Source organism: Terrapene carolina, unplaced genomic scaffold (assembly GCF_002925995.2).
Source record: "Terrapene carolina triunguis isolate 2854851 unplaced genomic scaffold, T_m_triunguis-2.0 Scaffold234, whole genome shotgun sequence".
Lineage (NCBI taxonomy): Eukaryota > Metazoa > Chordata > Testudines > Emydidae > Terrapene > Terrapene triunguis.
In genome coordinates this window covers 15,438,635-15,455,797 of record NW_020664585.1, presented here as the reverse complement: position 1 = coordinate 15,455,797, position 17,163 = coordinate 15,438,635, and the positions used below count along the sequence as shown (strand labels likewise).

At 38.7% G+C, this 17,163-nt stretch overlaps 2 protein-coding genes across 4 annotated transcripts in view; one reads left to right on the top strand and one right to left on the bottom strand.

Moving 5' to 3' along the window:
- ZDHHC8 (zinc finger DHHC-type containing 8) overlaps positions 1 to 6,132 on the top strand; it is a 237,827-nt gene extending 231,695 nt beyond the window's left edge. The window contains exons 12-15 of the mRNA XM_024197087.3: positions 138 to 263; positions 1,717 to 1,805; positions 2,365 to 2,498; positions 4,650 to 6,132. Of these exons, the coding sequence (XP_024052855.1) occupies positions 138 to 263; positions 1,717 to 1,805; positions 2,365 to 2,498; positions 4,650 to 4,800 (500 nt within the window). The 3' untranslated portion in view covers positions 4,801 to 6,132. The remainder of the gene's footprint in view (positions 1 to 137; positions 264 to 1,716; positions 1,806 to 2,364; positions 2,499 to 4,649) is intronic.
- A 283-nt stretch (positions 6,133 to 6,415) lies between these two features.
- Positions 6,416 to 17,163, bottom strand: part of ANKLE2 (ankyrin repeat and LEM domain containing 2) — a 34,712-nt gene continuing 23,964 nt past the window's right edge. For 2 of the 3 annotated variants that reach the window (XM_026656893.2, XM_026656891.2), the window contains exons 11-13: positions 14,352 to 15,138; positions 13,135 to 13,266; positions 6,416 to 9,927 (exon numbers count right to left, since the gene is read on the bottom strand). In XM_026656893.2, coding sequence (XP_026512678.1) covers positions 9,687 to 9,927; positions 13,135 to 13,266; positions 14,352 to 15,138 — 1,160 coding nt within the window. In that variant the 3' untranslated portion in view covers positions 6,416 to 9,686. Of the gene's footprint in view, positions 9,928 to 10,845; positions 10,968 to 13,134; positions 13,267 to 14,351; positions 15,139 to 17,163 lie in introns of all 3 variants that reach the window. The other variant, XM_026656892.2, reaches the window with a different exon arrangement.

The following is a 17,163-nucleotide window of genomic DNA, read 5'->3' as shown; positions in this document are numbered from 1 at the left end:
CTAAAAGCATTGTCTGCTGGAAGGAAAAATGCATTACTTACTCTCAGGACTGGCATAGAAGGATGATGAGCTAATATTTGTTAAATATAAAGAGTAAAATATCAGCAATTTATTATATAGCTAATCTCACTGTTAAGGTCGTGAGCAGGCAGAGCTGACTGGGCGCAGGCTGGCAAGTTTGGGGTTGAAATTTGATACAATTATCCACTCCTCTATGACCAGAGCAACGGAAACAACCGACATCATCAGCAAGCATCTTCCAGGCAAGTGGGGTTTGATAGCATAATGCTGTCTTATGATTGCTTCTTTTGCACTTTTTGACATGTAGTGTTCAGTTGAAGTGTAGCCATTTCCTAGACCACTGTACACTTTGTAAATTAACTTTTTAAATTTAAAAATGAAATAAAAAAGTCATAAAGATGAAGTAGAAATGAAGCTGCAATTTAAAGATTTGAGCTGACCCCTCTGAGTAGTCGATACATGAATGTATTACTGTGTAGGAGACCTTGGCAGTTCGCTCTTTGTACTTTCAGACTGCTTAGGAGGAAAAGCTGGAATAGATAGCTTGTAACCAAGAATGCTTCCTGACTGCCACAGACCTGCGCCTAGAAGCGCAACTCTGCTGAAAGGGAGAGAATGCTAACTATAATTTCTACAAGAGCATGGTGGAATGAATACAGGACAGTGTTGTGACTGGGTTAGCCACTCTTTTATGGAAAGTGTGTACTGGATGCCGCTGTGTGCAGTGCTTGGCACTTTAAATTAAAGGGGGAGGAGGTGGCATACTGAAAGGGTGATGGATAAAGATAGCAGCTGTTCTGAGGTGTGGTTTCACTCCTGCCTGTAGATGGTGGTGAGGATACTTGGTCCTAACCTTTGGGTTAGGTTGGTGGCAAGAGAGCCCAGATTAATTCTAATGCCTCACATTGAAATGTGTGAACAAAAAACCCCCACGGTGACCACAGACAAAACCTGACACACCTTATTGGTTTTATAAGTAAGTCCATCTTGGAACACTGACTGATAGGCATGGCTCATTCAAAAGAGGGAGAAGGGAAGAGGAATGGACTTTGATCTAATCTTATAGCAGTCCTTGAATGCAGGTCTAATAAAATGAAAAGCATGCTCTAAGAAAACAAAGACTTCCCTTCAGACTAAGGGAGGTTATATTACAGGGAGGTACACTTTTTAACTGTATGCATTAAGATGGGCGGTTTTCCACATGTAGGCTAATCTTCGTTGACCTGAACCTTAATTGTCTGAGGGCTGTAAGAATTCATGTCTGTTGGTAGACAAATGATCAAAGATTATACTAAAATAATATTTTTCTAGCAGTTTAAACTGCCATATATACGGGGTTTCAGATTCACAACATAATAAAGGCAGCTCTTCAAAATGATGGTGTTCCTGGATCAAATTCATTGGCTTCATTAGTGTCAACAGGGATGAACTTGGCTCCATAGGTAACTGAGCACATTAGGTTTGGAGAGCCTCACTTGCAATCCCTGATAGGAAGTCATGAAGACTGTAATGTTCGGACTTAATTTTTTGGCTGTAACCTGAAGGTTTCTTTGAATATACAGAATATGAATAAATGCGCAGCTTGCAATAAATGTAAAAGGGCTTTCTTACTGACTGAAATTATGTGGGCCTGTTTGTGAACTGGCCTAAAAAGTGGCTTTTACTTCACTTTCTGAATGTGTACTTCATTTCCAGGGGTCAAAAAAGTTAGTACTGACCTGCTAAGAGAGGGAGCACCTATAGAACCAGTCCCTCCAGTATCTCACTGGAAACCAGAAGCTGTGGTAAATTTATATTTTTTTTAATATATAAATAATCTGCATATTCCACACTGTCTGTCTTTAATTAACTGTACATTGTATTGTTTGTTTGCAGGCTGTATATCCTAGGCCTCGGATCACTCCATACCTTTTACCCATCCTATATGTTAAAATATTTGCTCATAACTTTAAATTCCCCTTAGTAATTTGGCAGTGTTCTGTTCACCAGTTGGCCAGGTTTGAGGATTTAGAACTATCTAAGCCTATGGCTACACTAGAGAGCTTACAGCTGGAAAGGTCTCTATTGTAGCTGCTCTACTTCAGCCCCTGTGAGTGACAGTAGCTATGTCGGTGGGAGAAGCTCTACTGCTGACTTAGCGCTGTCCACACCAGTGCTTACGTTGGCATAACTTATGGCGGTCAGGAGGGTGGCTAATTCACACCCAAGAGTGACATAATTTATATCAATTTAAGCTGTACTGTAGCCATAGCCTAAAGCAGCACCCCATTTTGAAGGTGCAGGTAGCTTCTTGGGCTGGTTTGATCTGTTTCAGTGTCTAATTACAAACTCTCTTGTCATCAGCAGTATTATGAAGATGGGGCTCGTATTGAGGCTGCTTTCCGAAACTATATTCATAGGGCTGATGCAAAGCAGGAAGAGGACAGCTATGAGATTTTTGTTTGCCATGCCAATGTGATCCGCTACATAGTTTGCAGGTAATTTATGAGGGACCAAATACCCATCTGCATGTTTAAATGTCAAACCTTTTTAAATTGAGTTAGTACATTGCATTCTCTAGTCCATTACAGCTAGGAAATCAGTTAACAGGTTTGAAGTGACTGGAGGGGATGAGTGCCTGGTTCTCTGAGCAGCTGTGCTTACAACATATGATCAGAAGATTAATCTAGATATGAAAAGGGGATTTTAAAATAATTTTCAACATCCACACTGAATTAATTCTGAAGTAAAAATGAGAGACTAGTACAGATTACTGAGAATTGGGACTCATTTTCTAGGTTTTATATTAACATCAGATCATTAACACTGTCCTAGGCTACTCTGATTTTTGGCACAACTCAAGTGTGGACTGCTGTCAAGAGAAACTTGGACAAATATCGAATGTTTGTAGAGTAATAGAAAGTTTAACTTTACACAGGTGGTATGCAGGTATTTTGAGATGGCTTTCAGTTCAACTCAGTCTTGATTACATGCATACCCAGTGGTTCATATTGCCTTAAAATAGACCTAGCACCTTTGTGTCAGCAGTTCAGGTTTCCTGCAGCTAAATACATTTATTTTCCAAAAGCATTTAACGTCAATGGGGGAGGAAAAAAACCTTACTGCTAGGGCATCAAGGTGGCTCAGAAACTGGGGAGGGATAGTGTTAGGTCTTTACCCACCACTCTGTACCTGGCTACCAGTTTTCTCTACGGGCTCTGGCCTAACAAGTTATTTGCCTTGTGGGCAGGACAGTTGCCATTCACTAGCAACAAAACGTTCACACTATTCTATTCTAGTAAGCAGATACTCTGTTAAAACCATACATCTGTGTGTCTCTGCTGTGAGCTACATTAGTGCTCTCTTTGATGCTTTAAAAACTCTAGTATTTACTGTTACTTATTTGCAAAGGTAAGCAATGCTATTTCCCCTTGTTGAAGAAAGCTGAGGTTAGAGACAGACTACTGTTCTGCTCCAAGAAAGGGGATTATATCCTGTCATCTTCACTGACTGCCTATGCATCTATGAATCCAGTTCACTTTCCCGCCTGGTTTCCTAAAGTTCTCAGTGGACTTGCTCACCCCATCTCCCTAACCTCATGTCCTTCTCACTGTGAACCTCTTAACCTTCCCTACCTACCAACTCTCCACAGCTCAGCTGAGGACTCTGCTTAAATTATGCTGTGGCTCCCCTTCACTCCATTCCCTCCCTGCTTTCCCCACCTCTCTAAATCTAGTTTAAGATTAGTTTGACTTCTGCTGCAAAACATAAAATAATACTTTTTATTGGTCTTGATGTTTGTGGCTACTAATGGTTTGAGCTGCAGCAGTCAAAGCTATAGTCTTACTCTGGCATAGTATTCTAATACTGCCTCCAGGTGTCATGCTATAATTTAGTGTGCCAAGTTCAGTTAGTAATTTTGGGGGCAAACTATCCTATTAGAGCTGGGAAAGCACTGCTAGACAAGAGCCTCTACATCAAGTGCATGATCTAGTTTGTCGTTTCCTCCCTGAGCATCAGCTGCTTGTTAGCTGCCTTTCACTTCAAGGATTGTAACCACAATACCAAGTTGAAAATTTCTCTACTGGCTCCTTGGTCTTGAATCTAGGGCAGCTGTCATCTTGTTTTATCAGGTTACTCAAAGCACTCCTGGCAACAGGTTTTTTTAAGCTTTCCATGTCCATTTGAACTAATCCTATCTACATTAATGGTACCCATCTGTTGCACTCTTATAAAAGCCTGCTGGAGTGGCCACTGATTAACAAAGCCATATATGCTTTCATGTTAACTTTGAATTTATAGCTGTGACCACACAGTATCCACTCTTCAAAGATAGCAATAGGCAGAGATTCTGCATGTGGGCTGCTTGGTGTACAGCAGTTCTCAAACTTTTGTATTGTTGACCCCTTTTACCCAGCAAGCCTCTGAGTTAGACCTCCCTTAAAAATACTTTAATATTTAGCACTACTATAAATGCTGGAGGCTGACAGCTCATGGCCCCCAGTTTGAGAACCACTGGTGTACAGCTTCACAGTGGTGGTTCTGTTCTAGATAGAAGAAATGATAGACAATAGTGTTGTCAGAGGCATGCTAATCTTCACATATGCTTGTGAATTAAACCATACACTAATTGCTTTCTTTTTTAATAGAGCATTACAGTTCCCCCCGGAAGGCTGGCTTCGGATGTCCCTTAATAATGGCAGTATAACCCACTTGGTGATCCGTCCTAGTGGAAGAGTGGCACTTAGAACACTTGGAGACACAGGATTCATGCCTCCAGATAAAATCACACGCACCTGAGTCTGTGCAGGTGATGGCCATGTGGGAGCTGCTTCGAGTCTCGCTGCACTAGTACATCCAACTACTGTACCACTAAATTTCTATTTGTAATATCAGGGTATGATGCTGTTTTAAAATTGTACTTTAATCCCCTCTGCCTCCTTTGCATACTCATGTCTGCTTTTCAGTCCAAAAAAGACGACTTTGCATTTCTTCAGAGTTCTATGGACTTTACTTGTATCGCTTCATAAAATGAAGAGTGACACCTCCCCGCTCTGAGATGTGGAGTACGAAAAGACTGATGAAAGGATATTTGTGCTCAACCATTTGAGAGCACCACTTGCTTGTAAAGTAAAAATTACTCTTCCTGTTGAGCTTTTGGTGAACTGATTCCTATGCTATAGAGGGGTATGACTACTAGTGCTTTCCCCAGTTGAAGTTATGTATGTGTTTAGCAGACACAGGGCATACTGAAATGAGGAGAGAAGTATACAGCTGTGGTGTTAGGTTAGAGTGTGACTTTAATGCTCCCTGCTTTGGAAGTTCATTCCCCTATTCTGAAAAATACTCCTAGCAACAGTATCTCCCACAATGACAGAAGTCTTTTTGTATCTACTGAAGCAGCTAGAAGCCACACACCTCTTGCTCCAGAAGGAACGTAAATGTTAAGACAGACTTTCTTCATAAGCCAGTTTTATGATACTACCTTGTCCTTATGGCTGAATGGGGCTTGTGGCAGTGATAGACTGGTCAGTTAGTAGAGGACTCTGCAGTATAGATAGTGCTTGTCTTATGCAGGTAAGCTTTGAGAACAAACAAGCAGTCTACTTTCACATTACCCTGGACTAAGTACCTAACTCAAAGTACCTAACTCACTACTTGATGCTGTTAATTCCTATATACCTTTTTACACTCCAACCATGAGTGCTCAGTTTGGGCAAAATTCTGGTGCTATATTAATTTTTATAGCAAACTAGTATGATGGTGAAAGAGCAAATAAGAGTATGGGAAGTTAGGTGAGAACAAGGTTCATGCTCATAACTGGACATTTTACAACATAAGCTTTTCTTGAAGAAAATGCTGGGTACTCACCTCTGCCATGTCAGAGCTAATATGAAATTTTAATCATGAGAAACAGTGCCTAGCAACCTGTGCAGTTGAAACCATGAACTCTTTCCATGCTGTTTAAACCATCTGTCTCTTGCAGTTGGAGCCGTTTAGTGAAACAGGTTACTAAAGAACATAAAACTTTGTATATGAAAAGGGGTGTGTGGGGGGGGATGGTCTTCAGCAATCACTGCAAGAAATTGGAATAATTTTGTCTATCAACTTTTTAAAATATTTGAATAAAAATTTAAGTGGTCTCTGTGTGTACCTTTGAGTATAGCAATCATCACATTTGGAACAAACATGGCAAGTCCTAAGAGGGAAGTGCATTGGTGAAGCAGCATGGCATTTCTACATTTAAAAAAAAAAACAACAACCACCAATATCATTGGTTCATGATCTCACACTAAACTCATAAAAATACCATTGATAAAAGCAACTCAATGCCTGAAACAGCATATGCTCAAGTTCCACAGATGCATGGGCATCTTATAAATCCCTCACCATATGTAATCAGTAGCAGAATGTCTAATGCTGAATATTTTGTGCACTTTATTCCAGCACATTACATACACAGTATTGAAAGAACCATAAATACGTGCAGGGTGGAAGGCAAAAGCACATACAACACATGTACAGAAATCAGCATTTGTATTGGCACTAAGGTTTAAAACTATATAAAAACAAAATTAAGCTGGCAATAGCCCTATTTAGAGAGTATAGATTTTGTACTATTAAAATATCCCTCTCTGATCTGAGCAACATGGAGCATAAATTTCATCTCTCTCCAAACATGGGTATTTCTTTTAAATAGCAAAAATCCAACAATCAAGACACAAAAAACAAATATCTTTCAGGTTGTGAAATATTTTCCAAACCTTTAGTTTCATGTCCCAAATGGAGGCACCAATTAAATTTCATCATAGAAATGAAGCCATGGTATCTAAAAGAAAGATGTTTTGTTTGTATCACACAGCAAAAATGCTGCATTCAGTTTCACAATATGGATACATATTCCTATCCACCTATTGCCCTAGGACACCTTAACTATCTGTTTACTTCGAATGGAAAGAATAGCAGCTAAACCTCAGCATTTTAAAGTCATACTTGACAAATAATATAAAAGACCCTTTGCATCATCAGAGGTCAACTATTAAAAACTAAATAAACAGTCCTAATCTAGATTTAGAGCATCTTCAGCCTCTTCTAGAAGATCTCCCAAGATTGTGAATGAACAAATTGCTATATTTTTAAATAAATGAAGTTCATGTATTGTATTATAAATTTACTTAAAACAGAATACAAACACATGGGCTAAATTCAATAAGGCATTTGTCACTAAAAAAATGCTCTCACCCAACCCCCCTCCCCCCCACAACCCCAAACAAAAGTTACAAACTGGTAAAAGTTTTTGTGCCAGAAATTTGCATTTGAATACAAAAAAGCATATAACAAGTGTAAAAGAAAGACAGAAACTAGTAATAAAGCATCAGTTTCTCAATCTCCTGATTTTGTTTTACCAAAGTTTTTCTTAAGCTATTTCTAAACAGAAATGTAGAGCCTATATCAGAGATGAAATAGGAATTTCCATCATCTGGAGGCCCATAGCTGCCTCAGACAGGCACAGATGTTGGAAGTACTGGAAAAAAATATATGCAGTAATCGGTGTTTATTTTAACACCAGTACAAGTAACTTGTGAAGTGTTTTCAGCTTTTACATACACACACACACACACAGGTGATTTGTGTGTATAATATTTAAGCAATTAGCTGGACAGACTGGATAATTACTACACACCAGTCCAGAAAGTGTAGGGAAATTGATTTTTAATAATTTAGAAGATAAAGCAACTGAAATGTATGTTTGATACCGACCCCTACAGCAACAAAGATTAATAGCAACTGGAAAAGTTACTACTACTAATAATATAGTAGGTTTTTTTGGAGGAGAGTCCCACAATAAAGCAACTTGGGTGGATTATATTTGAATGATGGTCAGTTAGAAGGTAGTGGCTCATTTCTAACATTCAGTTCATGGGAATCAATTAATAATTACCATTTAAACCACCTATAAACACAGTTCCAAAACATATCTATAACTGCAATTTCATCAAAACAATAAGCTACAGAAAGACCCTTTAGAATACTTTTCCATTCTGAGTCTTGGAGGGGAAACTACATTTTACATTCCCATGTAAGTGGATGCCACTTTTAAAACTACAAACAAAAATGCTAATTTAAAAATGTTACAAAAGGCACTATTAAGTGCAGTTTTGAAGTTTGTACCAAACAATGAATATATTCAGAAGTATACAGTTTGTGTATGAAACAGTCATTTTACTCTAGTGTGCAATAGCTACCAAAACAGCCATATCTTGTATAATTTAATCCAGCCTCTGTAATGTAATAAAGGTCCCACAGTTGGATAACAATATACTATGACATCCCATCTACTATTAGGGTTCCTTTAGATACATATGCATGTTACAAAAGCTCCTTGAGGTTCTATTTTTTCCTTGCAATGGGGGGGGGTAGTGTTATCAACCTGAATAACTGATCCTTTCTACTCACATGCCTGTGGCACCTTTGATCAGATGTCTATCATAAAGATTATTTTTAATTCTGTGATAGAAACTGTAATAGGGAATTACACTACTGAAAGCCTTTTCTTAAGCAAAAACCACAACTATCGAAATCTACACTGTGTGTGTTCTGTTTCAAGTTTAGAAACATTTCCAATTTCCATATAGCACTAGCCAAAGGGTTCCATCCTTAAAGAATACTGAGAAATTAAATTATTTTTAATTCTAGCTAACAAAAAGGTAGTTACTATATCTAGACTACAGACAGTAAGAATTTGTATTTCAATAAAAACAATGTCTCAGTCCTTATTCCTCCCTTTTAACATTTAGGAAATAAGAAACCACTTCATGGGTTTCTGTTTATCTCCATACTATATCACATTAAACTGGACCATTAACATACATCACTGGTAAACTTACTTAAATTATTGCTGATGTGCTTTTGTGTAATTACTAGTGAAGTCTGCAAATGGCAAAAGCTTTGGGGGGAAAAAGCTGAGCTTTTACCTTCAAACTAACCCAAATATAGATCGCTAATTTCTATAGTGCCCTTTTCCTAAAACTCTGAACCTGTGATGATGTGTTGTTGTTATCCTCAGAATGAGAAGTGACCCATCAGAGTCTCTGGCTGCTCTTCATTTTAGACATTTCTTACTGTTTAGACTGAACTGTTTATTGGGCAGTGGAGAGTCAAATTCTTACTGGAACAGGGAAGAGGGAACCGCCCAGGTTAAACTTTCAGTTCTTTAATTTGAATTTTTTCTGTTGTAAATGAAATATGAATGCATTTGACTCCTTGCATGAGTTCCCTCTAACCTAGAATTCTGTTTATTGATAAGATGCTTCAAAGTTATCTAGGTGAAAAAAATGTATCTGTGGGTTCATTTTGACTATCACATTTGCCTACAGTAAACACCACCATTTCTAGCAGGAATCACTAAGTGAAAGGTTCAGATCATTGCCGTACGGTTAACAAGAATATTTATTGTATAACTACTGGATAAGAGAGAACTTCACTAACTTCTTGCAAATCACCAGTAATCTATCTGGTACATGAAGTAAAGACATATTTAATTTTTAAAATGTATATTTGTCCTCAAATGAGGATAAATAAATAGCCAAAGACACTTCCTCATGTCACTTTAGCAATGCTACAATTTTTCCCCTCCACTCTTAAAATGAAAATATAATTAAAGTCCCAGGAAGATGAGTTATGTTCTAATGGGAAGGAGGTTTTGACAAGTGATGCAGTTTTAACAACAGTATATTGTTGGCATATGCTGGACTGTACCGCCCAGGACTCCCAAGATCCGGAAAAAATGAAGCAACATTGCCATATTTCCCTGGGCTGCCCGTCACTGGACTATTTCTTCTTGGGCTAGAGTACGTTGAACCATTTGGTGGGCCTGCTGCAAGAGACTGGGACTTGAACCTTCCTTTCAATGCTGGACTTGGCCAACTACAGGAAAATAAAAAAAATCACCATATATATAATATTTCAGAAAATCTTAATGGGGTGAGAAATAGGCTCTCACTAGCACCTGTGAGCTTGATGGAGATGCATCAGAAAACACAACAGATCAAGAGAAAGACAGGAGGGAAAGAGAAACAAGGGAGCAGCATATTAGGTCACACATGGATATGTCACTGAAACTAGCAAATGTCTTTTGCTCCAAAATGGCGAATTATAAAAAATGCATTGTTTGTGCACATTTGGCCAACTGCAATTCAACACCCACATATAATAGGAAAGGACCTGCTTATTATCTTGTTTCTATGGCTGATCATGTGATAAGATTTAGAACTCTCTTATGGCCAGCCTACCACGAAACATCAAAGAAATAGCAGGTTATCTTTGTTTTGTAAAGCTCAAAATGACTCTTCAGCACATCACCACTTACAAGACTATAGACAAGGTATTTGGTTAAAGAAGAGATTTGTTAAAGGTGGCTTTGTACCAGTGATTTTGTAGGTTTGGCCATCGGAGAGACGGTATTTTTTTTTTTTAATGCAATGTGTCCAGATGCAACAGAAATAATAAATACATTTTCTATGGGCTAAATGTTTACTTGTTTAAAAATCATAAAATTCCCTCTTTAATATTATTTATCTTTTTGAATAAGCCAGGATTACTCACTTTGGTTTTACCAATTAATTACTATTCTATCATACATAACGATAATCTCATATGACAGTACATTTTTCTACCAAAGCAGAAATAGATTTTGAAGATAACACTGTCAGCCTTAAAAAGGGTAATGAAAGAGTTAAACATACTGTAAAGCTTTTAAAGACTGCAAATCAATAATATATGTTTAGATTCAGTTGCATGCATAGATATTTATTTCAAAATGTTTTAATATCCATTTCTTCTTACCTATCCAGACCTGTACTTCCAGGTTCTGTTTTTCCTGCCAAAATCTGACACCGAGAATACTTAAGCGGGGCATTATTCTGTACTTCCTGTCTCTGATTGAGGTGTTGCTGGCACTAGCACCACTTGAAATGGAAATAGAGCAAACTTTGGTCTTGCCAAGTAAATGAAAAGACACTAATTTCCAAATATTTTATTACTTACATTAAGCACCAACTTTGTGCTGGCAATGTACAAAAGAGAAGATAGCTGCCTTATAAGATGCTTTAAAATGCAAATATATTGTAGTAAATCTAAACACATATTATCGATTTAGGATTTTAAAAACTTCTCACCGCTTCTTTAAAACTGAGTGTGTAGAATAAGAATAAAAGCTACATAATACATCAGCTTCTTTGAAGAAAGGATTCACAGAAGTTAAAAAGTTGATTGCTCAACCCAGACACCTGAAAGTTTACTAAAAAGCAGGAAGGACTTCAGCTTGACTAAAGTGTGACATTTGTAAATAGTTTATTTTTACAATTGCTTTTTGCTGCAAGAGGATTGCTGTGTTTGAAAAGTGTCAACTGTTCACAGGCCGTATGGCAACCCAGCAGGAGAGAACAAAAACCTGTTTCCACACTACTTTAATCACAGAAAGATCTCCCACATACATAATTTAAACACACACATCTGCAGGTATCAAAACTTGCATCTACTATGGCAGGGTAACAAAATGTCTGAAGATTGTATAATCTAAAATTAAAAATTCATTTGATATGGCATCTTGCATAATCTAGTATTTCAAAGCAATTCTATTATTGTATTATATTGCACCAATGATTATGAGTTAGAAACAGGTACAGGAACTCCTCACTTAAAGTCGTCCCGGTTAACGTTGATCAATTAGAGAACATGCTTGTTTAAAGTTGTGCAATCCTCCCTTATAACGTTTGGCAGCTGCCTGCTTTGTCCCCTGCTTGCAGAAAGAGCAGCCCGTTAGAGATAGCTGGTGGTGGCTTGGAACCAGGGTGGACTGGCAGCCTCCCCCAACCCCCCGATCAGCTCCCTGCTCCCCTAAGTGCCCTGTGAGGCAGCCGCCCAGCAGGCTATCAATTGCCAGGCAGTTCAGCTGTCCCTCCTCCCACTGCCATGTGCTGCTCCTGCCCTCTGCCTTGGACCTGCTCGCCTGGGAGCCTCCTGCTTGCTGTGCGGGGTGGGGTGGGGGGGGAAGAAGGAGGGCTAATGTCAGGGTGTCACCCTCCCCCCTGCTCCTGCCTCCCGCTTACCCCAACTCCACAGAGCAGGGGGCGGACACTACAGGGCTCAGGACAGAGGGAGATTGCTGGCAGCAGCTGCTGTCTCAACTTGCTGATCTACTTAAAAAGGCAATGTACTTAGAGTGGGGTCAGCCTACTTAAAGGGGCAATGCACATCTCTCTCTCTCTCTCTCACACACACACACACACACACACACACACACACACACACACACAGGGTGTGTGTCTCTGTCTGACATGCTTTCTCCCCTCCCTCCATTTTTGTTGCCTTGTAGAGTGTAAGGCTACATTAACAACATGTTAACCCGTGAGGGCTCAGCTGAGTACTAGTTCATCATTTAGCAGTAAGGCATTCCCTGGGAAATATCCCACCTTCTGACTCCATCACCTCAACCAAGCTTCACAATCATCATTGCTGTGTACAGTATTAAATTGTTTGTTTAAAGTGTGTGTGTGTGTGTGTGTGTGTGTGTGTGTGTGTGTGTGTGTGTGTGTGTGTGAGTGAGAGAGAGAAAAAAATTTCCCTGGAACCTAACCCTCCCCATTTACATTAATTCTTATGGGGAAATTGGATTTGCTTAACATCGTTTCGCTTAAAGTCGCGTTTTTCAGGAACATAACTACAACGTTAAGCGAAGAGTTACTGTACTGCAGTGACTGTATAGGCAAATGCGGCAGCCACTACGTGTTGAGTAATAACAGAGCATTCGGCATCGTGAGACTGGCTAGTTCAGCAGAATTAATTCCGACACTCTTGAAATCTGCATGTTTTACCTGGATAACTTTCTGAGATAGGATGAAGCAACTTGGCTTTGATATCTAATCTTTAGCACCAGTAAGCAGAGCTACACCAGCAATGGGTATAAGCCCAAGTCTTAATTTTAAATACATTAGATGCTATAGAATTGAATACTTTTAATTTAGACTTTTGTATAGGATAGAGCTTAAAATTCTAGCTACTAAAGATGTCCTGCCACAGACACACTAAAAAACTGTTGCTCTTCAACTCATTCTGTTGAATTTACATAAATACCTTTGCCTGTCAGAAGAAGAGTAGGACTGTACAGCATTCTTCCATTTGTAAGTAATGGGGTATTTTTGTGGGTCAATCTCTACTCCTTCTACAGCTGCTAAGACATCACTATCCAGCTTTGATGGTTGTTCCCTAGAATATAAATGGAACTAGATGAAAACAGAGCTGTTAAACTTTTTAGACAAGATAATGTCCCCACACCCCAGTGTAGATGTTTTGAAATGTTTCTAGTAGGTAAATGCGTGCCAACTGGATTAGTTGCTCTTCACATTCAAATGGATTGTTTTCAAGCATGCTTTGATATAAGAAATAATGCCCATCCATAGGGACATTCAATATGCTTCACTGCAAGACAGTATTAGTAGTCAGATCAGAGGCAAGCTTGGAAAGTGTCCTTAAATTCAGTTTCATATATGTTGAGAACGTGAAAGCTATTTAGCACTTAATCTAATTGAAAGTAGGGATGTAAACAGCATTTTAAAAAAGTAACCATTTAAACTATTAAAACTGTATCGGTTAAATGAGTAGCCGATAACGAGTTCACAACATAGGTGCAGGAACTGGGGGTGCTGCAGCACCCCCATGTTTTACTTGAGGCTCCGCTGTCACCCCGTGTCCAGGGCTCCACTGGCGGCAGTCAGGGCCCCAGGCGCAGGGCCAGCAGCAAGGGCCCCAGGCCAGCAGCCGGGACCCCACGTAAAACGTGGGGTGCCGCACTCTTAGTTCAGTGCCTATGATGTCAGTTCCACAGCAATGGTCCCGAAACAATGCAGAACCTAGTTCCACATACACTATGAAATGGTACTGCTGCAACGTTTTTAATGTGCACTTTAGGCATTTAAACTTTAACCGAATACACTACCAGTAAGACTGATTGGTTAACATTTTACATCCCTAATTGAAAGGTTCATCAAGCCTGCCTGATGAACAGGAGCTAGCTCGCAGGCTGAAGAGTCTGTTTGAAACCTCAGTACTGGAACAAAACTACAGAGTTCTCTTCTTCATACCCAAATTGTTTTACACACAATCTTTAGAGAGCATGAAAGGACTGCATCTTTACTGTAGGAACTACAAAGCATTTTAAGGAGGTTTTTTTTCCCCCCAAGTGATTATAACTGGTGTTTGAAACTTTTTTGAAGAATTTCTTACAGCAAGGTTAAGAGCGTATGGAACTAGTTTTGCACGTATGGACCAAGGGACAAAAAAGTAATTCATACCCAAAGAGGAATAACTTCTTTGTATTTTCATTTGTTGGTGGAGTCTTCAAAAGAAATCTCTGAGAAGAGGGCTCTCGACACAAATAAGCAGCACACTCAGATTGCACTGCAAGACTGCCAAGCTGCTGTGTGTCTCTGTCCCAAATACCAGGGTCCAATGACAGTCTTTCAGCTTCTGAGGGTATTTTGTTTTCTGTCCTTAATTTTGTATCTCCAGGCTTTTCAGTAGTAGCTGGCTCAGAACAGCTTGCCACAGAAAGTGCTGAGCAGGTTTTACCCAGCTGGTCCTTAGATAATATTCTGACCTGGCTCATTCCTTCAGCCAAAATTCTCTCATTCTCAGTTTTTGCAGTGTTTTTGTTTGATTTCGCCACCAAACATTCCCCTGCCACTGCTTGGCCTTGGAAAGACAGTCTTTCAAATTCCGCCATTAAATTGGAGACTGGGGATATAAGGCACTCCTCTCCACCACGTGAATGTTTTCTGTCACTAGTTATCCTCTCATTAGTTACAGGGCTGCAAAATCCATTTTTGCTGGATGAAACCTCCTTCTCGTAATGCATGGAGAGGTCCGATGTTTCTATAATGTTTACTTTGTGCTCCATCGACAGGATGTCACACTCCGAATCTCCGATAGCATCTATACTCGATTCCTTAGACACAACAGGTGGGCTGTTATTCCGTGCTGCATTCTGTCTGTTTTTAATTTCTTCTAAGCTCATGTCATCATCATCTTCATCTAAAAATGCTCCAACAGAAATTGAATTGCAGCATTTTTTACTTTTGCCTACAAACAATTTTAATAAAAAGATATAAATAAGAGGCTTGACAACTGAAATCCTAGCCGATAAACTAGGAACAGCTCTATGGTCTTAGGTAATTCCATTATTGCATGTATATATCCATTTATGGAGACTGTTTTATAATCAGATGCATGTAACGGTATTAGTTAAACTACGTAATCTTATAAAAAAATATACACATCTTGTTTGCAATTATCCTTTTTAATCCTATTCATCTGAGAGAGATGTTTCCTGTGCTTCTCAATTAAAGTGCCTGATTGACAGAAACTGACCAAGTTTCAAGATAAAATCAGAAGGCAGAATACGATGGCAAAAAGATATAGATGCAAGCTAACTATTAAGTTTGCCATGTCCTCCTACACACCAAAGGTTCCACTGAAGTTACATTGGCACAAAGACAAACCCACAAAAGAAGCTGAATTAAGTTCTCTTGTGAACAGGTACCTAAATATATACAGTCCTCCTTCAACAACAGGCAATGATATACACTTTACAGAATATATTTATTTCTGCAACATGGCCCTAGGTGAGCACACAAAATATTGCTGATCCTATTTCTACTACAATATTGCAATTAGAGATTACTGAAAGATACACAGGAGTTTGGTAGAGTACACCTACATTTTACTGTTGGAGACAAAAAAGTGTCCACTTTTTCTATGTTAAGAACATTAAGAATGTGTGTGAGAAAGAAATTTAACATTGGACAAACCCTTTACTTTACTGCAACTGACTTGGTCGATGATTAAGCTAGGAATTTTATCAAAGTATCTGCTTCAGCATCAAGTCTGTTCATTTGAGAATGCAGGACTGTAGATGTTAAAGGGAAAAAAATGGCAAAAGCAGCTCTCTTTCTTTCCAGGTCCACCTCTCTAAGTACATTGGAGGACCAGATGCCATATTCATGCTCCTCTGCAGACTTAGCATAGGATCACTTCACATACAAATTTGTTTGGATAGAAATAATTAAACCCACCAACAGCCAACTAGTAAGAGGAGAAATTCTGTAGCTCTGGGTTGTGTGTGCATCCACTCAAACTAATGAAAAGAGAAACTGGGAACAATTGGTGCAGAGAGACTTGTATAACCTTGGTTACAGAAAAAATATTTCCCTAATGGGGAACTGCTTTGAAAAGGGGTCTGTGCCTATAGCTGGTCAAAAAATCTGTGTCAAAACAGATATCCATCAGAAAATGCCATTTCGATAAAACCAAAATTTACTGTGAAATCGTATCAATTTTCAAAGAAAATTCCTGCAAGAACAAATTTTCTGGAAAAAAATAAAAAAAACATTTGATTTTATTTTGTTTCAGAATTTGTTTCCACTTTTATATTATATTTATATTGTTTACATTACTTCATGATGGGTCAAAGTCATAGCATAATGTGTTTCAATAAAACACTGACAAAATGTCAGTTACACTGCAACAAACAGGAGACGCTGATCTAGAAAATAAGAAAAAATGTTACTTCATATAGATTGAAACAGCTGCCTTTAATATTTAAAAATAGAATATTTTGACTGTCATAATGACACGATGTCATACTATGGATTAATAATGACATCATGAAAATGTAAAAAGGAAAAAACTCAAAATTTTCCAAAACAAAATTTTTAGAATTATTCCCGCCCCCACCCGCGAATTTACATTTTGTGGGAAATTAAAAAAAATAAATTAGTTTTGTTTCAATTAGGGTCAAAAACAAATCCTGAAAGATCAGCATTTCCTGTGAAACAGAAATTCTGAGTTACGACCTGCAGCCCATTAAATTGATGCAAAAAGTTTGGTTTTAGGCCTTTGTTAGTATCTCTCCTTTGACCACAACTGGATTGAATTATTTCTGTTTTAGAAAGCTGACTGCACTTCACAAAGGAATTCCCGAATATTCCGAGTGAAATCCAGGCCCCACTGAAGTCAGTGAGAGTTTTGCCATTGACTTTAAAGAGGCCAGGATTTCAATCCAGAATCTGTAATCCAGTGAACAGCATGCAAGATGGATAGTGATTA